This window comes from Lonchura striata, chromosome 1A (genome assembly GCF_050655825.1).
Source record: "Lonchura striata isolate lonStrDom1 chromosome 1A, ASM5065582v1, whole genome shotgun sequence".
NCBI lineage: Eukaryota > Metazoa > Chordata > Aves > Passeriformes > Estrildidae > Lonchura > Lonchura striata.
Window position 1 is genome coordinate 4233396 of NC_140741.1, and position 26467 is coordinate 4259862.

At 45.3% G+C, this 26467-nt stretch overlaps 2 protein-coding genes across 33 annotated transcripts in view; both read left to right on the forward strand.

The window, feature by feature from the left end:
* The window catches only part of C2CD5 (C2 calcium dependent domain containing 5), a 65288-nt gene extending 49428 nt beyond the window's left edge, over positions 1-15860 (forward strand). For 16 of the 31 annotated variants that reach the window (XM_021529962.3, XM_085569689.1, XM_085569691.1 and 13 more), the window contains 4 exons: positions 640-741; positions 1561-1751; positions 2967-3113; positions 3753-5256. In XM_021529962.3, coding sequence (XP_021385637.2) covers positions 640-741; positions 1561-1751; positions 2967-3113; positions 3753-3884 — 572 coding nt within the window. In that variant the 3' untranslated portion in view covers positions 3885-5256. The other 15 variants (XM_085569685.1, XM_085569686.1, XM_085569688.1 and 12 more) reach the window with 8 other exon arrangements.
* Positions 15861-15987: 127 nt separating this feature from the next.
* ST8SIA1 (ST8 alpha-N-acetyl-neuraminide alpha-2,8-sialyltransferase 1) overlaps positions 15988-26467 on the forward strand; it is a 110908-nt gene continuing 100428 nt past the window's right edge. Inside the window, exon 1 of one of the 2 annotated variants that reach the window (XM_021529969.4) lies at positions 15988-17304. In XM_021529969.4, coding sequence (XP_021385644.1) covers positions 17267-17304 — 38 coding nt within the window. In that variant the 5' untranslated portion in view covers positions 15988-17266. Of the gene's footprint in view, positions 17305-17878; positions 18163-26467 lie in introns of those variants that run through there. The other variant, XM_021529968.4, reaches the window with a different exon arrangement.

The window sequence follows — 26467 nt, forward strand, 5'->3', positions numbered from 1 at the left end:
AAACACCCCTGCAACTAATACCAAAAGTCATAGCAGAAACAACTCTTACTTTTGATTGTAATGATAACGGGTGGGGTGTTGGGGCAAGAAAGACTGTTCTGGAAGGAAGATTCATTTGTGTATAAAACAGAGGTGTTGTTTCAGTTTGTGACTCTTATCCTCATCACCAAAGCTTTTTTTTTTCCACTCTGTAGGTTAGTTATCATTGATAGACAGTTGGGAAATTTAAATCCTGATCAGCAGCTCTTTGTAAGGAAGAAAAAGCAATGAAAATGAAAATTAAAAAAGGCTTAAATAAAGTTTAAAAAGCCATAACTTACAGCCTAAATTGAGATTATAAATAAACCTAATCTATCATAAGTCCTTAATTACTGTATTTGCATGTTTTTTCAGTGCTGAAGTCCCACTCAGGCAGTTGGTTCAGAGCTGGGCCATCACCAGAAATCGGTACTTTGGTTTGGACAAGTCCAGACCTGTCCTGTAACTTTTCCTTTTAGACAGACCTGGAACGGATGGTTGTTCTCTCTCAGATAGGAATCATTGCTTCCTCAAAAAGGAGCACTGCGATGAGCAAGAGACATCATCCATATATTTTTTTTCTGTTTTTTTTTTCTTTTGTTTTTCTGTCTGTGTTTCCAGCAACGTCAGTTGATTACAGTTCCTTTGCAGACAGATGCAACAGCTGGATAGAGCTCATTAAACTGAAAGCTCAGACCATAAGGCGCGGATCAATTAAGACAAGTAGGCGGCTGTTTCTACCACGTTCTGATAATCTGAGACATATCTCTGATTTCCCAGTGGTGACTTAGTGCCTGAGTGCCCTGCCCAGCAGGAGCATTGCAGCTCATGTGTGGGATGAATTCCCGAGGGTGCAAACTTCTGACATTGTTCTGTAACCTCACTAGGGTCAATGAACTGTAGCGTAAAAAGCAAAATGAAGTCTTGCTGTAATTAGTTCTCCGTACATGTGTACGCCTACTAACTGTATAACATCCACTGCATGGATGTAGGTGTATGTATGATCTTGGAAAATTGGGGGTGAGAAACAGGAAGCAATCACCAAGGGGACAGTCAAGGCAATGGTCACTAAATTAGCAAGTGGTGAGTTGGTTTTCAGTAGTTCTTTGGCCACAGGTCTGACTATCTTGCTTAAATTAGCAGAGATTAATACCTGTTTTAATGGAAAATGCTGCACTGGGGAAACACAACAACTTTCACACTTCCTATAATTTGTTCTTCCAGCAGAATACATGTTTCCAAATGTTGGCACTTTTTCCTTTACCTTCACATTATAACTGATGGTTGTATGTGCAGCTGCTCGCCTTGATGTTTTCCTTTCGCAGGAATGCCACTCTTTCCAATAAATGCCATTTCAGCTTCTTGTCTCCTTCTGCATGCTTTGCATGATGATTTCCTTTCTCACGTATATGGCTGAGCATCACAGGCAGCTGAATGTTGTCACCAAGCTATGTGGAAAACCATAAAGAAGAGTTTTTGTGTTTTGAGGAACAATGATGGATCTTGATAGTTATTTTCTCCTGGTTTTTTCCCATTTTTCAGCGACTTCCCTTGAAAAAGCAAGTCCATTGGCTGAGGGATACTTACGGCACCGTTCTGTCCCGTCGTGCACCAATTCCACTGTCTCAGTTGTTAAGATGACGCCTCTTTCCTTTCTCCCTGGGGCGAAAATAACCAAATATCTTGGGATAATCAACATGTTTTTTATACGAGAAACCACTTCTTTGCGTGAGGTGAGCTGCGTGGCAGGGATTCCTTTTATGTCAGGGAACAATTATTTGTTGATTGTAAGAATCAGATGTTTGAGTTGAGTGTGGCACAGCCAGGGAGTAGAATTTGTGTCACTTGTGGGAAGGTGCTGAGTGCAGAGCAAGTTCCTTTGTGCTGCTCTTGTCACAGAGCACACGAAGCAGTTTTGTGCTTGGCACTGTTAGGAAGGGGTTAGCCAACAATTGCCATTGCTGTTAAATTGGATAGAACACTAAAGCAGCTTAGTTCAGTCTCTTCTTCTGTCTGCCTCTTCCATTGTCTCCAGTGGCACACACACAGAGTCATGGGGGAAGTCTGGTGGTCTTGCCTTTCACTTGAAGTTGGAAATTTTGTATGTATTTTGAACCAACAGTGAGCTCTGCTTGGATCAGTTTCTTTTCTCAGCATTTTTGTGGATTTTTATTTCTTTGGTTGGTTGCCTGGAAAATCCATACTTTGTTGTTTTCCTTCTCCTTTGACATCAATTTAAATTCTTCCGTTTTGCACCAAAGAAGTAAAAATGCCCCACAAGCACTATCAAGTCAAAAAAAAAAAAAAAAAAAAAAAAGGGGGATGGCTAGAAGTTCCTTTGTGCTTCAAGGGGGAAAATAGAAAAATTAACAGCTTGAGCAGCTCAAGTCTCTGCTTCCTTATTATTTTGAGGGATCATGTCTTCAGTGAGTGTTGAGAACCAATGACAGTCATTAACATACATGAAGTTGCAGTGATCAAAGATAATGGTCACTCCTTCCTGGAAATTTCCAAGAATTTCGTAGAACCATAGAATGGTTTGGATTGGAAGCAACCTTAAAACTCTTGTTCCACCCCCCTGCCGTGGCAGGGACACCTCCCACTGTCCCAGGCTGCTCCAGGCCCTGTCCAGTCTGGCCTGGGGCACTGCCTGGGATCCAGGGGCAGCCACAGCTGCTCTGGGCACCCTGTGCCAGGGCCTCACCACTCACAGGGAACAATTCCTAATTCCCAATATCCCATTTTGAGGCAATTCCATCTTGTCCTGTCACTCCAGGCCCCTTGAATGATCTTTCTCCATCTCATTTGTAACTGTGACCCTTCAAACAGCGAGTGGCTTTTAACTTCTCCACACCATTTAGGATTCACTGAATTTTTCAGCTGATAAATATGTAAGAGAAGTACACTGCATCTTGTAGCATCTGTAATGTGTATTTTTTCCATTCTAGGAGGGTGGTGTCAGTGGCTTCCTGCACGCTTTTATTGCTGAAGTGTTTGCCATGGTGAGAGCCCATGTTGCAGCTCTGGGAGGGAATGCAGTTGTGTCATACATAATGAAGCAGTGTGTTTTCATGGAGAACCCAAACAAAAATCAGGTACATTGGGATGTGAAATGACAAGGGCTCTTGGGGTTAGTATAATACAAATGTCTTTAAAAAACAGCAGTGCTGTAAAGCCATAGCTGCACAACATTTCTTGATATCTTGGATAATGCTTGAAGAATCCAAGAGTGTTCTTGTATTAACACAAAATTATGAGGATGGATAAGACCAAGCTTGCTAGAATGAAGTAAATTGCAGGAAACAGTTGCACAGTAGTGAAGAATTTACTTGGTATTTCTGATGTTGGATTATGATTTGGAGTGTAGGATTTCCATGTAAAAATACCTGGAGTTGCTGATGGAGATGCTCCATTTTGTACATAAAGGGACAAACCTTGATTTGTGAGGACAATAGCAGAATATTCAGTAAATTAATTATGTTCAAGACAGTAAGGAAAGCAGGTACAGATACCCAGGTACTTCACTGTGGTGAAATCCATCTGCACGTTTGGTAGCACACAAATGAACAGATGGAAAAGAAAACAGCACAGGTCGCCTCACCAATAAATTCTAATAATATGTCCTTCTCCCAGTCCCTGTTGATTTTTCTGTGTAGTTCTGTTTAGCAGGTATAAGTAAACATAAAATATATGATTGCTGAATGCTTGGTAACTGGGTGTTGTCATTTTCCCAGGCTCAGTGCTTGATCAATGTCAGTGGTGATGCTGTCATCTTTGTCCGTGAGTCTGAGCTGGAGATGCTGCCAGTGCAGCCTTCTGCAGCTGCTCCTCAGCCCACGAGTTCTGCAGGAGATGTCACAACATGAAGGCACAGCAAGTGAAGTAGTCACTGCTGAACATAAAGGTTATTTAAAATGTGGGAATCTTTAGGTTTGCATCTTCAAAGTCACTATCTTTCCGTGACATTCACAGCCAAAACCCAGGACAATCACTTTTTTTGTTGTCATACAACTTAGGTAAGTCAGAGCAGTGAGTTGGCAAACTGGCAGTGTGCTCTGGTTCTTCTGTTACTGTGCTTGGCCTCTGTGAAACCAGGCAGCAGGTGAAGCTCTCACAGGAGAACTTGGATTAGAATAGCAGGCATCTCATGGAACTGTGGAAGGAAGGAAAAATTCTGTTCCATTTTTGAATTATCAGTGGGACCCTGATAATCTGTCATTCAGAACCATTTCTGAGTTTGGGTGTTCTCTGAGCTGATTCTCAGCTCAGGTCAGGGCGGGAGGGACGTGCCTGAGAAGTTGGTTGGAAACCTTTGATAGAGAAGGGAGAGATTTGTGTGCAGGCCGAGAAAACATGGGCTGGACTCTGAAGTTCCTTTACATCGTAGAGTGTGAAGAGGAAAAAGGAGAACCAAAAAGTTACAGTTTGAATTTCTGCTCATTGAAAGTTTTTTTTCTTATTTTGTTGTTGTTTTTATAGTTGGGAGCTGGAGTGTGATGTTTTTTGTGGGGTTTTTGTTTGTTTGGTTGGTTTTTGTTTGTTGTTGTTTGTTTGTTTGTGATTTTTTAAAATTGTTTTTAGTAGCTACCAGACCACAATGCTGTGATCCTGGGCATCCCTGTGGTGGACAATAAAGCCCCAGAACACAATAAAAAGTTGCAGGGTGTGTCGTGTGTCTGGTGCTAGTACAAGATGTTCACTTCAGTATTGACAAAGCAGGTCTTTTGTTATTTAAGACTTTGTGAATGAATTGTCCTGAGATTCATCTTCTTAAGGCAGGATCTGTTTCAAGGATGACCTAAACAGTGCCCCAAAAATGGCTTGTGCAGAGGTTATTCTGCAGCCTCCTTCCTGTTTAAATGCCTGGCTAATTGGAGACTGATTTATGTGTGTGACACTGGTTCCACTGGGCTTTTTTTGTTCTTTTCCAGTGCTGTAGCTGGGAAATAAGGGTACTGCAAAGACAGGAAATTTGTCATTTCCAGTAAAAGTCTGAAAGGTGATGATACTCTATTGTAAAAACAAAACAAAACACAACAAAAAAACTTCGCTTTGAAGATGCATTCTTGCTTAATTCTGACAACATTGTACATGTAACTTGAACAAAGATATAAACTTGAATGTAAATACTCTGTTCAGTGTTGAAATTAAGCAATGGCATGATTATTTGTTAAAACTAATTATTTCATTGTAAATGAGCATGAAAATCATTCTTGCACAATAAATATCTTTATAAAATTCGCTGTCTTAATGTATGTGCATTAGGTAAGTGTGTAAGCTGGATGCACTGAAGATGTCCCACCCCCATTCTGCTCAGGGGAAACTTGTTTGAGTAGCATGTTCCAGCCTCCTCTGTGTCCTGGGCTGAAAATTGTGAAATTGTGCCCTGGGCTGCACACAAAGCCCCATGGGCAGCAGGACAGGGGGTTCTGCCCCTCTGCTGAAGCCCCTGCAGGGCTGGGCAGCACAGGAGGAGCTGGAGCTGCTGCAGAGCCCAGGGGAGGCTCCAGGATGAGCAGGGGATGGAGCAGCTCTGCTGGCAGGAAAGGCTGGCACAGCTGGGGGTGTTCTCCTGGGGAAGGGAAGGCTTTGGGGTGACCTTGGTGGCCTTCTAGTGCCCAAACAGCGTATGAGAGTGTACAGGAAAGGTGGAGAGAGATTATTTACCAGGGCCTGGAGTGACAGGACAAGGGAAATGGTTTTACACTGATAGAGACCGGGTTTGGATGGGATAGTGGGAAGAAATTCCTCCCTGTGAGGGTGGTGAGGCTCTGGCAGAGGCTGCCCACAGAAGCTGTGGCTGCCCCATCCCTGGAAGGGTTTAGGATGAGGTTGGATGGAGCTCAGAGCAGCCTGGGCTGGTGGAAGGTGTCCACTCCCAACATGCACCAAACAACCTCCTTGACTTCTCCCCTCTCCTCCCAACAAATGAACTTCTAAAGCTGTTCCAACTCAAACCAATCTATGATCCTGTAATTTGGTTATTTTGGGGATTAATTATCCTTATATTTGAAGTGTGTGACTTTGGCCCTCACCAGAACAAATCACTAACACAGTTAAATCATCTTTCTGAATTCTGTAGCTGTTGCAACCAAAGCTGCCATGAATTCATTTGCCTGTAAATAGCTGAAGCTCTTGATTGTTTTGCAAAGCAAATCTTGTCTCCCTTTGAAGCTAATGGCAGAACGTGAATAACTTCAGAAGGTCTTGGACTGGCACAAAAAGTCACGAGTATTCAGCATGAAATATCTGAAGCAGCACACTGAAGTAAGTAGCTGGTTTGATTATTTTCCTTTTGAGGGGTGGTGGTTGCTTCTGTGGAAGCATTAATGCCATCTTTTCTTTTCTAGCTGTTTAAATGTCACAGCTTCCCAGTGTGCTTCTTTAGACACACAGGAGCCTTCTTATCTAGAAATTTTAATTCTCTAATTATTATTCCAGAAGTGACAGACACAGTTTTTAACCGCAGTTACAAAATTGTCACTTCTACTTTATGTATGTTGTGCAACTGACAAAGGAAAAATCCTAACCTTCAACACATGGACATTGCTTTTTACAGTCACCTGTCCTACAAATAAACTGTCATTATTTTAATAATGTAAAAAGAGTGGCATCAAGTTCAATGAAGTTGTTGTTTACTTCACTGGAAGAAAGTTTTATTATGATTTGTCTGAACTCATCATAGAGTTTAGACTTTAAAAAATCCAAGCAGGCCCCTCTGACATAAAAGGGGTCTGTACTCCAGCAATTAAATCAGAGTCCAAACTAATTGAGAATGCGAAATTAGCCTGGACAGAAACTTGCTCAGATCCCAGCACAAGCAATAATTCAAATTTAATCTGACTGTTTTACCTGATATTCTGCAATAGAACAATACATTGTCTCACTGAATTTAATGAAGCACAAAGTTCTTAGTTTCTGCAATTAAAAAGGTGTGTGGGACAAGCAGCTGATCTCTCAAGCACCCTGGCTGTACTTGAGAGACAAATGTGACAGGAAATGATGTGAGACTTTTCAAAGCAGCTGCCCAAGCCATTAGGAAGTCTGACATGAGAGGCCAAGTGATTAATGGCTTTGGTGGGTTATGCACGGGTTTGTTTGATAACAAACAGCTGCTCTGGTGAAGATGACAGCAGTGCTTCATTAATTTCTTTGCAGCTCATTCTGTGATGGAGGTGCACAGCCAACTGCTCCCAGATACCTCCTGCAAGGTGGGTAAGTGCTGCATCCTGCCCAGAGGCATCTCCTGGCTGCCTTTGCAGCCCAGTGAGGCTTTTGGGCAGAACTGAGGAGCGTGGCTCGAGCCCAGCCAGTGAAGCATCAGGGCAGAAGCTACAGCACAATGTAGACCCTGTAAGGAAATAGGAGATGCCTTCCCGTGGTGCTGGAGCACGAGAATGTTCAGGTTTAGCTCAAAAGGGTGTTGCAGCTGGGCAAATAGAAAAGAAGGTGCGTGGTTTAGTGCCTTGTTTGGTTAGAAGTTTGTTCGAGATGAGCAGTGTCACAGTGCTGTAAAAGCTTTAAGGAAATCAGAATAAATATTCTGTGAGAAAGCTAAAAGTGTGCTTAAAAAGGAAAAGAGTTTGGGTGTTACTGGTCCCTTATGGAGTCCTTGCCCAAGGAGTAACACAGGAAGTAGTTTTTTCCTCTGTGTGCCCAGGTTTGATCTGGGATAGAGCTACCAGAGGGGTGGGGCACTCTGGTACTCAGCTGCTGGCTGGGGTTAAACCACAACACTGTCTTATGATGCTGCTGGAGAAGGAAAAAAATACACACTCCAATGACAAACACAGATATTTTTGGCTGGCTAGACACAGATTTAATTCATATGATTTGCTTGAATGGTATAATTATGATATTAATTTTCATCGTGTTTCCTAAATACAAATGCAAGTGCAGAAACAGAAAACTGAATTGGCAGCCAATGAAATGCAGTTAACACACAGGAAATATCTCAATCTAAAGTAACTTGCAGATTATGAGAATAGGTGAGAGTGAAGCAGCAAGAGAAAAGGAAAATATGATATATGGAGATGACAAGAAATCAAATTAAATTAAATTTTACTTCTATGCATTTTACCAGCTATGCTTACTTTTCTAGTAAGAAAATCTCATATTTTATTAGCCCCAGCTACCTTAATGACAGGGAATTAAAATATTTTTTGACTGTTCTCTGGCGTCATGTCCAAAAAAATTCTTCAGTTGCTAAAATGAGAGAACTGAGAGCACCTGAAGCCTCAGAACATTCAGAATTACTTACATAATCACAAACATAAATGAGCAGTGCAAACATTTTTGTGCTGTGGGGATTCCTACCTAAAGATACAAACGTTTATATCTCATTTCATGGTGTTTTAACTGTTGGAAAATTCTAGTTACTGCTCGAGGTGACCCAGCAAGAAGTCAAGGGGCACAACTGGACAGCTTGCAGAGAATCAAGGACAAAACCCACTGCTCCTGAAAACCAGGGTGCACAATTGGAGACATTGGGAATCAAACTCTGGTCTGACACAGGTAGTACAGAAGCCAATAGAACAGTGAGTGGCTGATATCATGGTACTTACGTTATTTTTGGAATATTTAAACTTATGCTTGAGTTAATTTCTATCTTATAGGAAAATGGAGTTAAGTGAATTAGGACACTGCTGTACAGTGCTCAAGTGCTCTTAGGTTAACAATCAGGGGAAAGAAAATTTTAACAGACACACTGAAAATCAACTTCACCTCTAAATACTCCCCATTTTTTTTCCACATTGTGACAAATGTTTCAGTTCCCTGTGAAATTAGGTAATACACTTGGTTGAAGTTAGTCTAAAAGAGCCTTTCTTTATTAGAAGGCATGATGGGTAGTTAGCTCAGAAATGTCTTGCTGAATTTCTCTAGTTTTAATATGATCTTCCTATGGTTTTATATCAGTATTTAGAGCTACTGAATCATTTGAGTTGTGAGTATTTAATCCCTCTGGAAATCTGACACTTGAGGGCATTTCATATTGAATAATCACAAAACTAATCACTGGAACTAGGCATAAGAATATTTTGAACTCATCACCCAAAAATTTGGAGACACTGTTTGGACACACACACTGACTGAAAACCCAAGGGAATCTGCTCCTGAGATCTGCATCATGCAGGAAAAAGCAGTTTTTGAATTAATCTAGATGGCACCCAAGGCAGAACAGCAAAGGCTGTAGCTAAATCCTAGGGCTGAAATTTTGTCTGGCTGTAGCCCTTATCCATGCTCCAAAGCCAGCAATCATAAAGCCTCTGACCCCAATGACAGAACATCCTTTGTTCCATCAGTTCTGTGCTGATGAAAAGCATCACTTGCAGATTTACCCAGCTGTCCTTCCACATTCATCTCCTCTTCAGCCTCCATAAACCAACTTATCCTTGTAAAACTACAAACAGATGCCAACAAAGCTCACAGATTTCCATCTGAGGAGTTATCTGCTTATTCAACGTTTACAGTTTGGAAAATCTGCGGAAGGAAAAGAAATGCAAAATGTTTGCAGGATGTTGGATGTTTGTAATTATTGTAACTGCAAAACACAGCATATTATTTGTTCATGGTCTCAGCAGCAACAGTGTTTGCCTGTCCTCCAGGTCTCAGCTGTGGGAAGTATTTTGACAGCTCCATCCACAGTGTGGAGCTCCACGTGGGCAGAGTTGTGTTTTCTTTTTGCTGCTGAAGTGAGGCTTTCAAGTTTGCCACAAACCCCGGGCACGTGAGCACATTTTCCTCCTAAAACACCTCCTTACCCTCTCCCTCTCTCCCAGGGTAGGGAAGTTGATTTCCACACTGGTGCTTGGTGGTATCAGCCTCTGGAAATGCTGCCTGTGCTCCTGGTGGGACAGCCCAGTGTCATTTCTAGCCTCCTGTCCCAGAGCTGGCACTGCAGGACAAGCTGGGCTCTGAGCCTGGAGCCTCCCTCACTCCCTGCCTGTGCTCAGCCCCAGGATGGGGACTTGGAGCTTCCTTAGGGCACATTGCACCCACAGCTGGCACCAGCTGCTGGAAATCATCACCCCTGGCATGGGGAGAGCACCCTGGCAGCCCAGCACGTGGCAATAAAAGTTCCCTGGCAGACTTTTCCCTCCTGCTTGGGAGCAAAGGTAGGTGGGGATGTGTCTGACATCTCAGGCCGGACCACCCAGCCACCTGTGACCTCCTGTTCACACTCAAATCTAAACCCAGCTCAAACCTAGAGGAAGATGAAGGCAAGCACCTGGAGACTGCAGGGTCAGCTTAGTGAAATCCACCCTCCATCCTGCAAATCGTGGGCTCTCTTCTCTTGGAGTGACTGGCTCCTTCTCCTTTATACTCTGCAGAGTCCAGGCAGCTCCAGTTTGGGGATCCACAGGTAATGTTTTCATTTCCATTTCCTCTCTGAAGACAACTCTAGAAAGAGATATCCATGTCTTTTTCTCTCAGTTTGTGGTTACAGGGACTAAAATAATAGCTTTTACCACAATTTGCAGCTTCCTCATGTCCTGACATGAAGGAGCTTGGTGGTTTCTTGTAGTTTGGTTGGTGGCTTGCATTCCAAAGCTATTTCAAAGCACTGCATGGCACTTCACTGTGTGTTTTCCCAACATTTTTTCATATCTCTTTCAATCTTCAAGTCTGCAAAAGTCAACATGCTATGCAAGTAAGGACTGTATTTTAATAACTGAATTTTGAATGGCACTCAGTAATGTCTTAATTCAGACTGGTTATTTTTCACAGCAGTGTATATTTTGACCCCTCCAGTTCAGCAGAAATCATGTTAATGATGGCAGAATTACACCTGCTACCAGATGACTGATTATTTGTACATCAAAGATTTTGTTCTTTGCTCAATTTCTGATACAATGGCAATTTTCTGTTACCCTCTCAACAAGTTATTCTTTGTGCAACAATGCTAAGATATAGTAAACTTATGATGTCATATTACCCACAAAGTGAATAGGCAGTTGAAAAAGTATGATGAGTCTCCAAATAAAAGGGCTTTGTTGATATTTATCTTCCCAGCCAGTTTATGTTGTCTCTTAGAGTCTCTCCCACCAGCTGGCTGAATTAATGACTTGTGAAACTTCCCTGCCTGACACGAGTGCAGTGTGGCATCTTGTAAGACAAAGCCATCCATCTCCTAGGTTTCTTCTCAAGAGAGAAAACTGGTATTTCCCTGCCTTTCAGATGGTTTATAGGATTAATCTCGGACTGAAAGCACAGCCCCTCAAATCTTTTCTAAGGGATTCACATTTGAGTAAGTACCTTGAGAAAAATGATGAAGCTCCGCAGCTAAAGATGTCTATGTGTCTGCAGTCCATGGTGGGATCATATTATTTGACAACTGTGAAAGAGCTGTTGTGGATGCAGAGCATGGCTGAAGTTCAGCAGAGGAATGTGCAGGTTGGTCCCTGGTCCTGCATTTGTGGAGTTTTTAGGCATGGTGTCAATGTTGTCTTTGTGCAGTAACTACAAATCCCTGTGGGAGGCTGCTTTCCCTTTGAAACCACACTCAGTCACAGGGTATTTCCCTTTTCCTTCACTTGCAGTTTGCATGGTCACCCAGCATGAAAAATAGTACTCCAGCTGTTTTCAGCTTCATCTCTGTCCTTTGGTGGACAATTTCTGTGTCAAGCCTTGCTTCCATCTTAATTATATTTGTGAAAAGACAGAATAAATTTTCACTATTGTCTGCCCATTAACAAACTTTAAATTTTCTACCTGGGCCCCAGTGAAGTGATGCTGCATAAATTTGGAGGCCATAAAAAAAAAAAACCAAACAAAAAAAACCCCAAAAAAACCAAACAAAAAACCCCAGGATGATCTTGAAACACTTCACTAATATTAGCTGTTGGTGCATCCAACAGTTTGAATCACAGCTGAATCTCCCTGGAATGTGTGTCCCACAGCACTGCACTAGCCTTGAAGAAGTCTCTGTTACAAATCTACCTCGATCATCAGTCAAATATTTTCAAGTCTCTGTTTTCTCTGTTAAATGGAGAAAAGACAAACAACTTCTTTCCAGAAGTTTTAAATCACGAATTAAAAATGCAAGGAGGTCCTGGTTCTGGTTCCAGTACACCAATGTTGCTGTGTGCATATTGCTGCTGCACACACCTTTGTGTCAATCAGTATATTTGGGAAGACTCTTATGAAGCCAGTGACTCCTGCCTTTGCTGTATGGGTGAGTAGGAAATCTGGGCAATGCCAAGGTGCCAGGCTCTGCACAGAGCTCAGCACTCAGCTCTTGCTCTGTGCCTGGAACCTCCCTCTGGCCCGGCTGTCTCATTTCCCATCACTGCAGCCTTGGCTTTTCCCTCAATTCTAAGTCTGATTTCCATTTTCCCTGTGGATGCTGGTTCTGGTTTTGCCCATCATCCTTCACCCTTCAGAGGAGCAGCCTCTGCTCAGGGTCTGAGTTTGCCAGAGGAGGCCACAACAGCCAGAGTGTTTGTGAGGCTTCGTTTTAGACTCTTGTCTGTCCAGGCTTTGAGGGTCTCAGCCACCCTTGGCAAAAGTTGTCTTTGAACACATTACTGCATCCTCTTTTCTTGCTTCATCCTTTTCTCTGTTACCTTTTCCAGGGTGGACAGCTGAACAAATCCCATCATCTCTATCTGGTGCTAATTCTCAGCAGCAGAGGCGTCTCCTGATGCCTCACACAAATTCAAGTTTCTCCCTAGTCAGAACTAAGGATCATATGTGACAACAAGAGAAGATGCATCAACAACATTAACAAGTTTTTTCCTCTCTTCTGCTTTTCTTTTATTTGCTTCATCCTGGTCTAGAGGGATACTTATTGTGAGACCAAATTTATTATGTCCCCCTCTATATGAGACACAGCCTTCTCACAAAAAGGATTCTTAACCAACACTAAATTATGAATGATGGCTTCCTGAAAACAACTGCTCAGATTGAAACTTCTGCAAATGTCAGACATGAGGTCAGAATCTGTTCCAGCTCCCAAGGAAAATGAACTACTCTTAGAAGGGAAGAGCCTGTTTGCTTCAGAGATGTGCTTGTATCTCTGTGCGTGTGGGTGTGCATGTTCCTTTTATATGCATTTTCTTCCTGCACAAATTGTGCATTACACAATAGGACCTTCCAGCCACAATATCTTTGGCATGTCAGTTCTAATACACAAAGTAATAGAATAGCTTGGGTTGGAAGAGCCCTAAGGATCATCCAGTTCCAACCCCCTGCCGTGTGCAGGGACATTTTCCACTGTCCCAGGTTGCCCAGAGCCCCATCCAGCCTGGCCTTGGGCACTTCCAGGGATCCAGGGACAGCCACAGCTTCTCTGGGCACCTGTGCCAGGGCTTGCCCACCCTCTCAGTAGAGAATTTCTTCTGTAAATCTAACCTAATTTCCCCCTTCTTTGAGTCTGAACCATCCCCCCTTTTCCCACCACTACAGTTCCTGATGAAGAGTCCCTCTTCAGCTTCCTTTTAGGTCTTTTCAGATACAGGAAGGCTGCCATGAGGTCTTCGTGCAACCTTCTCTTCTCTAGGCTGAGCAGAACTTAATTGATACTGCCCCAGCAAGTCTCTGACGCTGCTGAGTAGCTGTTTTTGTGAGCGAGCCCATTACCTTCAGCACAGCTCACCCCTGTTAGCAGTGAGCACAAACTCATAGGGCTGTACAGGTAGGAATTTCACCTAGAATTCCCAAATTCTTACTTATCCTCACCTTACTGGTGCTCCTGCCCACCCACGTCTTACGTGGGCATTTTTATGTGCATTAAAACACACTAAAGAGGTACACTGAAGCCAGTGCTGTACAACAGAAGTCTGGTTTTTATCCTTCCCTAGAGGTACTTCAGTAATGTACAGCAGTGAGGGTAAGGTTGTAAAAATTGCCTGTGTAGGAACACATAAAATTCAATTTTATGAGAAAACCTTCTTTCCATGCAGAACCAAAAAGCAAAGTACCTGTGGCTAATGCCTTGACACATTCCTTGTCAATTATTCCTGCATGTTTTCACTCATTCTTGTTCCACCTTTTTACCAGCCAACATCACTGTTGGCATAAAAAGATGTTTTGAAAGTCCTTTCAACACTGCTGGTAGAAGAGGTTCTCAGTTCTGGAGAATGAGCTCTGTCTTCCATCAGTAAGTCATTTCCCCCCATTTTATGCTCCATTCTTGTGCATTCTGACTCCTCTGTGCAGCTGGAAGGATGACTGTAGCTGTTGTCACAGTAATTGCACTATTACAGCATGGCAGCTGAAGGGAAAACATGTGGCAAAGCTGGTAATGTTTTTTCAGAGGACTGGTACCACTGCTACAAGCCAGGTAAAAACTGGTTAGCTTTTGGACACCAGGACTTTGCAGGAATTAATTTGATATTGTAGTTACAATTCTCTCCTTTAACAGGATTATAAAAAGCTGTCTGTTTAGGGGCTTAAAATGCTTTAGCAGTGAGACTATGCATTTGTGGGTGGTTCCAATAGAGGTGCAGAGTAAATTCTGATAGGGGGAGGCATAATGGGAATTTGCCAACAGGGCAACTGTGCATCCATTCATACAGTTCAGTGTTTGTGCTGGTCATACAGGAGATTTAGATGCCAATTTTAGATCTGTGTGAACAGAAGGAATTCAGAGAAACCAGCCTGTTCACAGGTGACACCACACAAAAGCTGGCCTACAATAATAGTCCAGGCAGGTGATGGTTTCTAAATATTTCTGTGTTGTACATTGGGTCAAAAAAAAAATCCATACCAAAGGAGCACTGGTTATTTATGGCAGGGGGAAATAAGGCCTGGGGTTCCATACAGAGTGCTTATTTTTCCTTCAGCTTCATTTTCCCTTGAAAAATAAAACTCCAATTTTCATATAGACTCTACTAACATAGCATGTAATACTTCCAGAACAGAGGGCAGAGCACAGAGCAAAGGATTTCAGTCAGGTGGTAACTGAGTGCATTGGGAAGATAATGGATTTGCCAGGTATATGGCATGGTGACATTTTCATCAACTAAAAGAATGCCATACCCTGAAAACTGATTCCAGTGCAACTCCTCTGCTAAATTCTGCAGAACAGAAAGTGTGTGGGATGCTAAAGTGGAGGGAAATTCCCTGTTATTTTGGAAGTGAGAGCTGAGAGAGTGCAAAGACGAGGTACAGGGGATGCCTGTAGGAGTACATGATACTCAAATGAAAGCAGGAAAAACTGGATATTTTGACGGATGTGGTTCTCATCTTCGCCGGTGTTTTGGGCTGGGAGCACGGGAAAGAAGAAAAGCTGGATTCTGTGGCTGGGGAAAGGCGTTGTTGGAGCAGAGTGTCAGCTCCACCCTCAGGGCCAGTGCAGGAATGCAGCAGGGAACGCAGGGGATCCTGCTGCTGCATTTTGGGGGAAAACCGGGCAAACCACAGCACGGCGTTTTCCTTCCATCCGGGAATAGTCACGCTGTGTCACCTGAGAGCTCAAACGCTGTTTAATTCCATGCTGTCACTGTCGCTTTTCTCTGTGCTGCCTTTTAAAGGCACCTCTCAGAACAACTTTTTTTTTATTATTTTTTCCTTTGCTGTAGTGGACAGACCCTGCCCAGGATTACCTGGCCCTTCTGTCTGGGATCTCACTTGGAACCGAGTAATGGAGGTGAGGTTCAACTCACCATCAATTCTCACTAAAATGGTGTTCAACAGAGTGCAGTCATGCCTGAATATCAATTTTCTGCTTCAATTTAAAGATATGGATTGTTGATCACGTCTCTGTATCTTCTCAGCAAAGTGTCACTGAGGTATTTCAGGCTATTTGCTTGTAAGCAAGGTTAACACTTGTAACAAGGATAACACTCCAGACAACTGTAGCATATCAAATATGAATGAAAATAATATTTCTTCTGCAATTACATGTTTCTGGCATTTTTATGTTCATTCGACACCATGAAGTAAATGTTCTGTTTGTCAGTGTATATTTCTACACAGTAACACGCTGTGAATGAGAATGTTATTCCTTCTCTCAAGCACTGAAAGTGCATTGAGATTTCCAGGTTTATTTTTTCACTGAGAACTAAGCATGTGGGGATCTTTAGCTGAAAACACTGTCGAAACACCCAGCTATTATTTATGGTATTGTATTGCTGAGTTACTGCCAGGAGATACCAAACTAACTGTATCAAACTTTCATCTTGATTTCCTTCCTCCACCAAATTACCCCTTAATTCCCTTAATTACTACTCAACCCTGAAAGTCGCCCCGGAATAGCCAAGACTTCATGTGCTGAAAGTCTGGAAAGCAGCTGGCTACTAACTCAGGCTGTGTGGTAGCCTGCAGTGTTCTCAGTGGATCTGAAAGGTGTCTGGAGATGAAGAACACAAATGGACGGTACCAGCCGGGCTCAATCTGCCTTTTGTGCCAGGGACTAGAGTGGGCTCTGAAAGCAGGATCTGCCACTGAGCTGCTGAGAGGAATTGAAGGTGTCACCCATGTTTCAGTCTCCCTGGTTATCAGAGAGCTGCTTTCTGCTGCTGGGGTCACTCTGCTGGCACGAAACGATGGCACTGGTGATTGAGGAGGGCTGAGGGCTGTGCAGGTGGCACCCTCATCCAGGTGTGCAGATGGATTCAGCACCCCCGAGGGCTGGAGCGCCACCAGCCACCCACACTCCACCGGGAGCGTGACCCTGGCTGTGCCCTCCTCACTGACCCAGCCACCCTGGTGGGCACAGGAAATCATGGAATATCCCAAACTGGAAGAAACCCAAAAGGATCATCGAAATCCAACTCCTGCTCCTGCACAGGACAACCCCAAGAATCCACCGTGTGCCTGAGAGTGCTTTCGTGCTTTCCAAATGCTTCATGAAGAACTTTGTGAGGGTTGATAACCACGAGCACGTCCCCGGGGAGCCTGTTACAGTGCCCACCACCGTCCGGGTGAAGAACCTTTCCCTAATATCCCGTCCAAACCTCCCCTGGCACAGCTTCATGGCATTCCCTCGGGTCTTTTCAAGGGTCACCACGGAGATGAGATGGGTGCTTGCCCCCCTGCTCCCTTTCACCAGGAAGCTCAGAACAGCTGCGAGGTGTCCCCCCCGATCTCCTCCGGGCTGAAGAGAGCAAGTGCCCTCAGCCGCTCCTCGTGAGAGCCGCTGCAGCTCGGACTGGGCGCTGCTGGCAGGGGCACGCTCAGAACGGGGTTTGCCGTGAGGGAGGTTCCCCACATTCTCCTCAGGCACCTCATCCCACAGATGGCTCCGTGTACTTTCTGTAGGATGTCCTTCGTGAGGGACGCGCTCTGACTGGCGGGCGCGGTGATGGAGGCTCCGGGGCTCTCGGCTGGAAGCCGGGGCAGGTAGGAAGCGCTGGGGCGGCTCTGGGGGAGGACGGGCCGGGCACCGGCGGGCGGGGGTCGGTGCCCGCCAGGGCGCCTTGGGGACTGTGCGGCCTCTGCCGGGGAAGAGAGCCGGGCGCTCTCCCTTCCCAGGGAAGGGGAAAGCGAGGGAGAGCGGGCCGGTGGGAGCCGGCGGCGGAACCGGAGCGGGACCTCCCTGCTCGCGTTCCTCCCGCCGAACGGGGCGGGCGCGGCGCCGGAGCGGAGCCCCACAGCAGCGAGCTCCCCGCGCCCTCCCTGCCTCCCTCCGGGCCGGGCAGCGAGGCCGGAGCGCCCCGGGGCGGGGTGGAAATTTACCGGGTCGGTCCTCAGCGAGGGGCTCGGCAGGAGGCGGGGGAGGGCGGGGAGCGGCGGAGCATCATCTGGCGGGGAACGCGAGGGACCAAATGACTGTGAGGAAGGGCGGCAGCCGCCACCGCCGCCGCGAGAGGAGCGAGCCGCGGCGCAGCGGCAGCAGCAGCCCCGCTCCCCCGGCGGCGATGGCGGCGGGCGGCGGCGGGGCTGAGCGGAGCTGAGCCGGGCCGGGCCGAGCCGGGCCGGGCCCCCGCCCGCGGCTCCGCATGGCGCGGGCCTGATGTGGCAGCGCGGCCCGGAGCCGCGGCGGCGCTGCGGGAGCAGGAGGAGGATGGCGGGGCTGGCGTGGAAGTGGCCGCGTACCCGCCTGCCCGTGGGCGCCAGCGCCCTGGGCGTCTTCGTCCTCTGCTGGCTCTACGTGTTCCCCGTGTACCGGCTGCCCGACGAGAAGGAGATCGTGCAGGGCGTGCTGCTGCAGCAGGGCAAGGCGTGGAGGAGGAACCAGACCGCGGTCGCGCTGTTCAGGTACCGCCGTGCGCGGCCCAAGGGCAGCGGGGACGGGCAGCGGGGACCGCCGGCCGCGGCCCGAGCCCGCCCGGGCGCTCCCGCCCCGCCGAGCCCCCAACTTCTTTCTTTCCTCCCCGACCCTTTGTTCTGCCACAGCGGGCGGCAGGCGGGCAGGGCCCCTTCTGCCCGGCAAAACTTTTCTTGGGGTGGCTGCGTTGGCCGCGGGGAGGAGAAGGGGCTCGGCGCGGGGGATGGAGGCTCATCCCCGCAGGGACCCTTCGCCGGGGCGGCGAGGTTCCGAGGGTGCGGCGGCCGCCGGCACAATGGGATGCTTCTCGCCAGCCGGCTACCCGCGGCACCGGCAGCGGCCGCGGCTGCTGACAGAGCCCGGGGCTGCAGGACGGAGCCCGGCTGGCGGGGCCCCCGGGATGCGCCGGGAGCGTTCGCGGACTGCATCCGTGTCAGCTCCGAGCCGCTCGGCAGCTCCGCGCTGCTCTCCGCGGTTTGTGAGAGAAGCCACGTGAAAAGGCACCTTTGCTCTCCGCTCTGCCTTTGGCGAGGCTGGGAAATGGCGATAGTCCTCGGGGCCGCTCGGCCTTGCCCAGCTGCGCAGGAGGGGCGATGCTGCAGCCCGGCCCCGCAGCTGCCGGCGGCGAACGCCGGCCGGGTCCCTGCGGTGGGCAGGATTCTTTAATGGCTCTCCCTTAACAGCGTCTGCGGGGGAGACTTGCATCCCCTCAAAAATTTCTCACATGTTTGGGTAAAATACAGGCAACTGGAAGAGAGGCAGATTTCCCTCCTTTTCCCGGAGGGAAGCTGCGTTTTTTTCTCCCTGTTGTCCAACTGGAAAATTAAAGATCAGAGTGAGTGGTAATCAGACTACCTCCAGAAAAACCCTCTTTAGTAAAATGAATCAGATCCGAAATTCAAAGGACTTGTTTTCCCTTTTAAAAATATTTTTGTTTGTTTTTAAGTGGAGTACAGTTTTATTTCAAGTTCTTCAGTATTTTCTGAATGTATTCGCCTTTGTCGTGAACTGCAGCCTATGTTAATGTCAAGCTTAGTATCTTCTCTGCTGGGATAACAGAAACCTTACGGTTCTTGAAACGCGCATTTGTTGGTTAGCCCCCAATGCCTGGAGGAAATCTGAGCAATGATGGGTGATAAGCAGGCCTGGCAGAACTCCTCCCTTTAATACAGAATATTAGCAATATTATAGCAATTATTATAGCAATAAGGTACGGATGCAGGATCCCTCTCCTAAAGCACTTAACTAACACTAGAAGCTACGATGATCTTCCTGACTATTAGTTAATCTTGATCCTGTGCACCAAAGACCCCCATTTTTGGGGGTAGATGAATCCAGCTTTTTTTTTTTAATTACCCCACAGGTTATGTAGGAGAGAGTTTGGTCTGTTAGTTGTCATCTCAGTAAACCAAATGTTGTTTGAAGATTGGTGGTGCTGCTGCAGTTTCAGTTTACAAAACAGTTTTAGACCATTTGTACCACATGGTTTAGTAACAAAAACTCTGTGTGGCTTATCAGCTATTCCACTTGCCCATATGTTTTTCTACTCTCTAAGCATAGTGATTATCTCAAAGATGCTATTGAAGAGAGTCTCATGCAATAAAAGGAGCTGTTGTTTCTTGTCTGAGCCTCTTGATGAGTTGCTATAGCACTAAACAATGAACTTTAAATCAATCTGCTTTAAAAGTAGTTTTTAAGAGAAATTGTATGGTGGAGATATGTAGTGAGTATAGTAAACTGTATTATTCCAACACTTGTGAAGTAGAACTCTATTTTTGCTGCTTTAATTTGCTTCTCTTCATGATAGAAGATTTTGAAGGCCATGTGAGGCAAGCTGCTGTATATTTGAGATTAACAAAAACTCTTTGCTCTGGTCCTGCTGTCCCTAAGCAAGCCAGCTGTAAAAAAATCCAAATTTAACTTTCTGCTGGAAAATTCCAGATAGTGTCAGTCTCTGTTGGGATGGGAAAGGAGGGATAGAGCATCACAGAAAACCTGCATGTGAACTTTCAAGTACTTTAATGTATTATTAATAAAATATTTTTTAAGGACAGTGTTAATTCCTGTTCTCCCTGGCCCTCCTGCCACACTCTGGTTAACAGATAATTTTGGTTTCACTCAGTTTGAAGCAAAAGTTGGAATTAATCTGGGCTAAAAATCCAGTACTGTTTTGTGTAATAGTGTCATTTGTGGGATTGTGCAACCAGGTTCTCACTACACAGAGCAAACTCCTGGTAGGTTTGGAACTTTCTCCTCCAGTAAACTCACCAGACTCCTATTGCTGAAGTTGGGTAATTAATTTGATGAAATCATATCTTTCAAACCTCAGAAAGAATCTTCCTTCCCCCTTTGCCTTCTGTACCTGGAGCAAAGATGAGTTCACTAAGTGACTTAGCAAGTTCAACAAAACCATCGGGGTAATTTGGGGTAGTCTGGGTTGAAACCTGGCAACCAAGTGCTGGTAGCTCCCCAATCTCCACTGCTGCTTCCTTCTCCTCTCTGTACAGCCTGACAAATGCTGAATATTCTGGCAGTCAGATGGTAAAACTGCTCAATTTTAAGCTGCAAAGTGGTCAAAATAGGAGTAAGACCATCATTAGAGCCACTAATAGCTAATGTGTCTAATCTGCCTACAATATAATAGCTTGTCATCCTCTGAGGTGGTTAATGTTATTGAACCCTAATTGTTTTTACAGATTGCTTAGGGTTTTTTTCAGAGCCTAGTGTTGCTGAGTTTATTTAGGCAAAAGTGTTTTTACTTGTCTGTTATTTCTAAAGTAAATTACATACAGTAATACCTTTATAATGGTTTTATTTAAAATACTGCAATTCATTAAAGGCAGAGCTGGATCTATTTATCTGCTTTACAAGCTCCATACAACCACAAATCCCAAACCCCGCGTGTTTATGTGACACTTCTTTCATTTGGTGTGGAGGGAGGAGCTCCTCTAGGGAGTGGGTAAGCTGTGGGGGGCAGTGGGTTTTGGACTGCCAGGGGTCCCACTGAAGGGGCTGGATGATGGTTGGTGCCTTGGAGGCTCTTCAGGAGGAGATGGGACAGTCCCTGCCAGACACCAGAAAGGCTTCACTGAGATTTAGCTGTGTTCTTGCTTCTGCTGCTTCAGTTTTGTGTGATGCTGAAAGAGCACCAGGGGTTATTCTGCGGGTGACTTGATTAAACTGGTGGCACGTGTCCCCTGTGAACTCACTGTTCATGACCTGACTCCACTCCACAGCATCTGCTGTAACTTGTCTTTGCTCTCCAGTGATGTCCCCTCTGACACAGCCAAACTGGCCCTGCTCACCTTGGCTGGTGGCTTCTCCACTCCTTTTCACCAGATTTGTCCTCGTGTCCATTTTCCATGGGCAGAGCAGAGAGGCTGCCCTGAGGTCACACAGGATTACAATATCCTGCTCTGGTGCTTGCAGTGGGGATGTGCACAGACTGTGCAGGTTTTATGTGCCTTGCAGAAGCCCTGCTCTGTTCCCAGGTGCCAGAGGGGCTTTCCCCACTGGAAGTCCCTCTTGGCAGCTGTCCCTGCCTGTACCTGGAGAGCAGCACAGGGGAAACATCCCCGTGCACATCACTGCTCATCCTAGATTGCACGAGCACAGAGCTGGAATCCCAGGGCACTTCCCCAGCTGGGAATGGCAGATGCCATTGCCCAGTCAGTGAGGTTTGCTTTAGTTCAGGTGGCTTTTTTTCCTTCTCTTTCTACAGCAGCACTGCAAATTGCATGAGTCTCGGGATCCTCATTGGGCTATTTCAAGGCAAATCTGTGATTAAACTTTGTACTGCTCAGGTTGACTTTAGATAAGAGTTTGGCCCTTGTTAAACAGCTTCATCAGATATAGAATTATTCCTGCTTTCCCTAGATGCATAGGAAGGACAGAGCTAGGAGTAGACCTGGGAGATGCTGGATTAGGTTAGTTCTGCCTTTGTGCCCTGAGAAGCCCTGCCCTGAAACTAATGGATATGCCCAGGTGTTGAGCCAAATCCTGTTCATTTTTCTGTCCTTAGTAGGTGTTGCTAGTGCCTGGCTGTGCTTTCATCAACGTTTTATTTGATTTTGTTGTTGTTGCTGTTGTGTTTGCTTCATTGGTGATAAATGGAGTATTTGCAATTTGTGGTTTCCAGCTGAGATGAGAAGCTGTTCCGGTGGAGAGGTACAGTTTTGAAGAGCAGGTTAAAGGTGAAAGAAATATTCTTATTGCATGTCATTATTTGGAGGCTGTGATAAAGAAAGCAAGCTGTAGAGAGGCTTGGCTCCATATCTTCAAGGTGGATACCTGAATGACACGAAAACAATGAGAAATAGTTATCTGAGTTAGCTCAAAGTGTCTTTGCAGATGAGAGATGTTCTGGCAAGATAGGCACGGATTTAAATTCCCGAGTTCCAGCTCCTGCTCTCCTCCTTCCTTGACCCTAAGTAGCATTTTCTTACAGATGAAACAGACTGCTGAGATCCCTGGTATCTTGCACAGTGTTGGATTGCTGCTTTCCTTTGGATTTGTAAAAACCCCAGTCTGCCAGTATCTATGGGAGGATGTAGCCAGCTCCCTGAGGTTCTTTTCCTGTTAGCTGGGAGCAGCCAAAGGCCCACAGCCAGGCACTGGGGAACAGGAGGAGCAGAGACTTTTGCTGGAATTTAGGTTACCCAGCTGGGGCCCCGAAAGTCTGGTATGTACACACCAGACACTGTGGATGTATGGATTTTCCCACTTAGATTTTCCCTTTCTTTGCTGTGCCGTGGGCACTGAAGCATCCATACAATGGAACAATGAGTGATTTATTCCTCTCGTTGAAATTTACATCTTCAGAGCAGCCAAGAGTGATGCTCCCATTTGACGTGTGTTCAATGACATATATGAAAATTCCTATTTTTGAGGCTAGTTGCTAGTAGATAAATGCATGGAAAATTAATTGTCTTTCACCCTTGAGAATTTGTCTTTCCCCAGTGGGAATTAACCTCACTGAAATGAGGAAGCTGTTTGGACTGCAATCTTCTGTTTGAGTTTTCTGAGCAGCAAAAAAATACTTAAATTTTAAATCCCTGGATATACATTAATCTTTTTCTGTATGCTGCGTGAGGTTCTCAAAATGCAAGGAAATTGCTCCTGATGCTAAATCATTTTAACATAGCTGCACACAGTTAAATTCAGACTGAAGCACATTAACCCAAGCTAAGTAGTGTTTGTAAACCTCAGTGTAGATTCAGCTTTGTCATGTCACGATATTTTCGTACAGAAGACCAGAGATTCTTCTCCCAGGTCTTAGAATTTAAGCTGATTAGATAAACAGCAGATGGGGTGGGACAAGGCACTGATAAGTCTCCGGACCCTGGCAAAGTGGGTTTTTTTTTCTGTGATGTATTTGCTACAGAAGCTCTGAGCTTCATGAAGAAGCTGTGTCCATTGCCTTGACCTTAGTGGTATTTGAAATTTTTGACAAGGTGAATTAAATTGTGGTGAACTAAATCCTGGCTTTCACCAGGATTCTGGAGGTCACTTTCCCACTGTTCCATTTGGGATAAAGGTGAAAGTTATGAAATTAGATTGTTATACAATATTTTATGGCTTGCAGAATGGTGTGGGGGTTTTGTTGCTATTGCATACATCAACAGACTTTTATTTTGACTTCTGTTCCATTTGCTGGACAATGCCCCCCTTAATTCCTTGGTATAGAGTTGCTCGTTTCAAATGGAGATGTGGATACAGTGAAGCTTTTAAAGCTGCTGGGAACAGCTGAATAGAAATGGTTAACATTTTTTATATCTTTCTGTTTTCTGAGAGCATCATGAACACTTCCTGAACAACCATTGTGTTTATATTTTTTCCTTCTTTTTTCCCCTCTACCTCTTCTTCAATCTATTCCCATTCTTGAGCTGCTTGAGGCCCTCCTCAGCTCTAAGGGGAGCCCCAGACTATTGAAGTGGCTCCTTTGATAATCATCCAATTAATGTTCACAGCAGTGATAGAAAGAACTCATGTGAATTTTTTTACTCCTGTATCTCCTTCCCCATCTGAACTAACAATACCCTTCTCCAGAGTCCTGCAGCTCCCACTGATGGTCAGGGCAGCTGTTGTTTTGCATCCTTGATGTTCCAGCAGTTGGCTGTCAGGCTTTCCAGGTAAATTGCAGACTTTGCCTTCCCCTATTAGCAAGAAAAAGGCTTTTCTTACCAGGTTGCCCTGCTCCGAGGAAGCACCACCAACTTTAATTTAAGAGTTGCTCTATAGCTCTCCTATATTTTAAGGAGAGCTGGGAAAACAGATCATCAGCAATTTTCTTTGCTTTCTTGTGGGAAAAACTTGCTCTGCGGATTTGTGGAATGCCAGGAGTGGCCATTGCTGTAATAGAGAAATAACAGCTTTGTATTTCCTGTCAGAGATGGAAGACAAACAAATAAGACATAATTACTGTTCTCCAGTGAAAATATTTTAGTATTTTCCTATGTGGTCCATCTTGGCCAAATGTCAGTTCTGGGAATTCTGTTCCATCTGCCTCAGTGTTTGGAGGTTCCCTGGCTCTGCTGTTGCTGGTGTCCCAGGGCAGGGTGACGAGGGACCCTCTGCTATGGGCGGGGCTCAGGAATGCCAGGAGAGTTGAGGGAACCAGTCCAAGAAGCTGGAAATGTGCAGTGAGTGGGTGATGCTGAACCCAAAGCTCTCTGACTGATGGCTGAGAGTCAGTCAGATTTAGGCCTGATGGCAAATGGGATGAAGAGTGTTGGGTGACTCGTGGCCTTCAGGGGACACTGAGCTTTGTTCCCCATGTGCTTCTGTACAGCAAAGGAAGCAGAGTTATAAAGCGAATGAAAGAAACTATGTACATGGCATGGTTATCTCTTGTTACTGAACTTCTGGCCTAGGTCACCACTGGTGCTGGTTGGCAATTCTGTGAATAATTATCATTGTCCAGAAATTATTATTTGTACAGTGCCATAAGCTTGCGGAGAGACGTTCTGTGCTCTGAAGGATTTTCCTTCCAAGAATATGTGTAGTGAGATCCCAGCTATGCAGATGAGAAATTTTGATGAACGGGGTGGGTTTGCCATATGTTAGTTCAGTTTTTAATGCAAAGGGATGTTGTAGGCACAGAGTTTGTGATGATGCAGCTGTGCAGGACAGGTGAGAGCACTGAAGGGAAGGAGCCCTGGAGTGCCCAGGGGCACTGACCAACCCCACAGGGAGCAGAGGGCTCACAGGTGCAGTGCATCAGCATCAGGGGATAAAAGGCTGGGCTGAAGGACAAGAAACAGTTGCAGATGCTTGAAGCCTTCTTGGGTGTTGGTTGTGGCTCCATTGCCGTTCCAAGAGAGGAGTGCCTAGGTAAGTGACAGTCTCTGTGAGCATTTTCTGGGGGGTGACCCTGTAATTGTGCTGGCTCTTCCTGCTGCTAGAACCTGGGGTACCAGCTTGCTGCTTGTGAAGTGTGCAATGCGCTTGTTTTAGTAGTTTTCTTCTTTCCATGACTTCCATTGAGGCATTTATCTATTTCAGAGAGAGCAGGAGAGCTCTATATTCCATGTGTAGCATTCACTAGGGATATGAATCCATGTTCCTGGATGGTAGCTCAGAGTTGCTTACAGTATAAAAAATTAATTGTCAGCTACTGGTAAAATTCTCATTTGCTACTGCTGCTCCACCTGTGAGTTCTGTCACAACTGAGACAATAGTAGCAAGTGCTGTGGCAGACATTCCTATTTGGAATGTAGTCTTGAGATTATCCTTGCTCCTTGTGGGTGATTTACTGCCATCCATGCATGCAACATTACCTTCTTACTTGTCTGAGTGAGGTTCAGACTCTTTGCAGTCTCCTGTGTTGTGCCATTTAGTACTTAATGGCCATGTAAAAAGCATGAGAATTAATTTCTCTAGGGTGTGGCTGTAACATGGGATAGAAAGGACTTGAAATATGCATGAGGTAGGAGCAGAAGAATGCTCTTGGATGAGACGAGAATGGGAATGATGAAGTAAACACTGTCTGTAGCTTGTTTAAAGATTTATTTGAAAAGTAATTTTGAGATAAATATGTACTGTATTTATTTTTTATTTGCTTTTAAACCTCTGTAACTTTTATGATCTAATTAAGAAATGGGTTGAGATACTTTGGTCTGTGTATGTGAGTCTTTAGAGCAGATATCTCACCTGTAAGTTCTCAGAAAGTTCATGTATCTACCACTATACCTCAGTTATATGGAGAGGAGTTTAAGGTCTATCTGTGTCTATCTGTATTAAAACCACTGTGATGGCCTTAATTTAGGGTTATGAGGGGGACACCTTTTGCTAGGG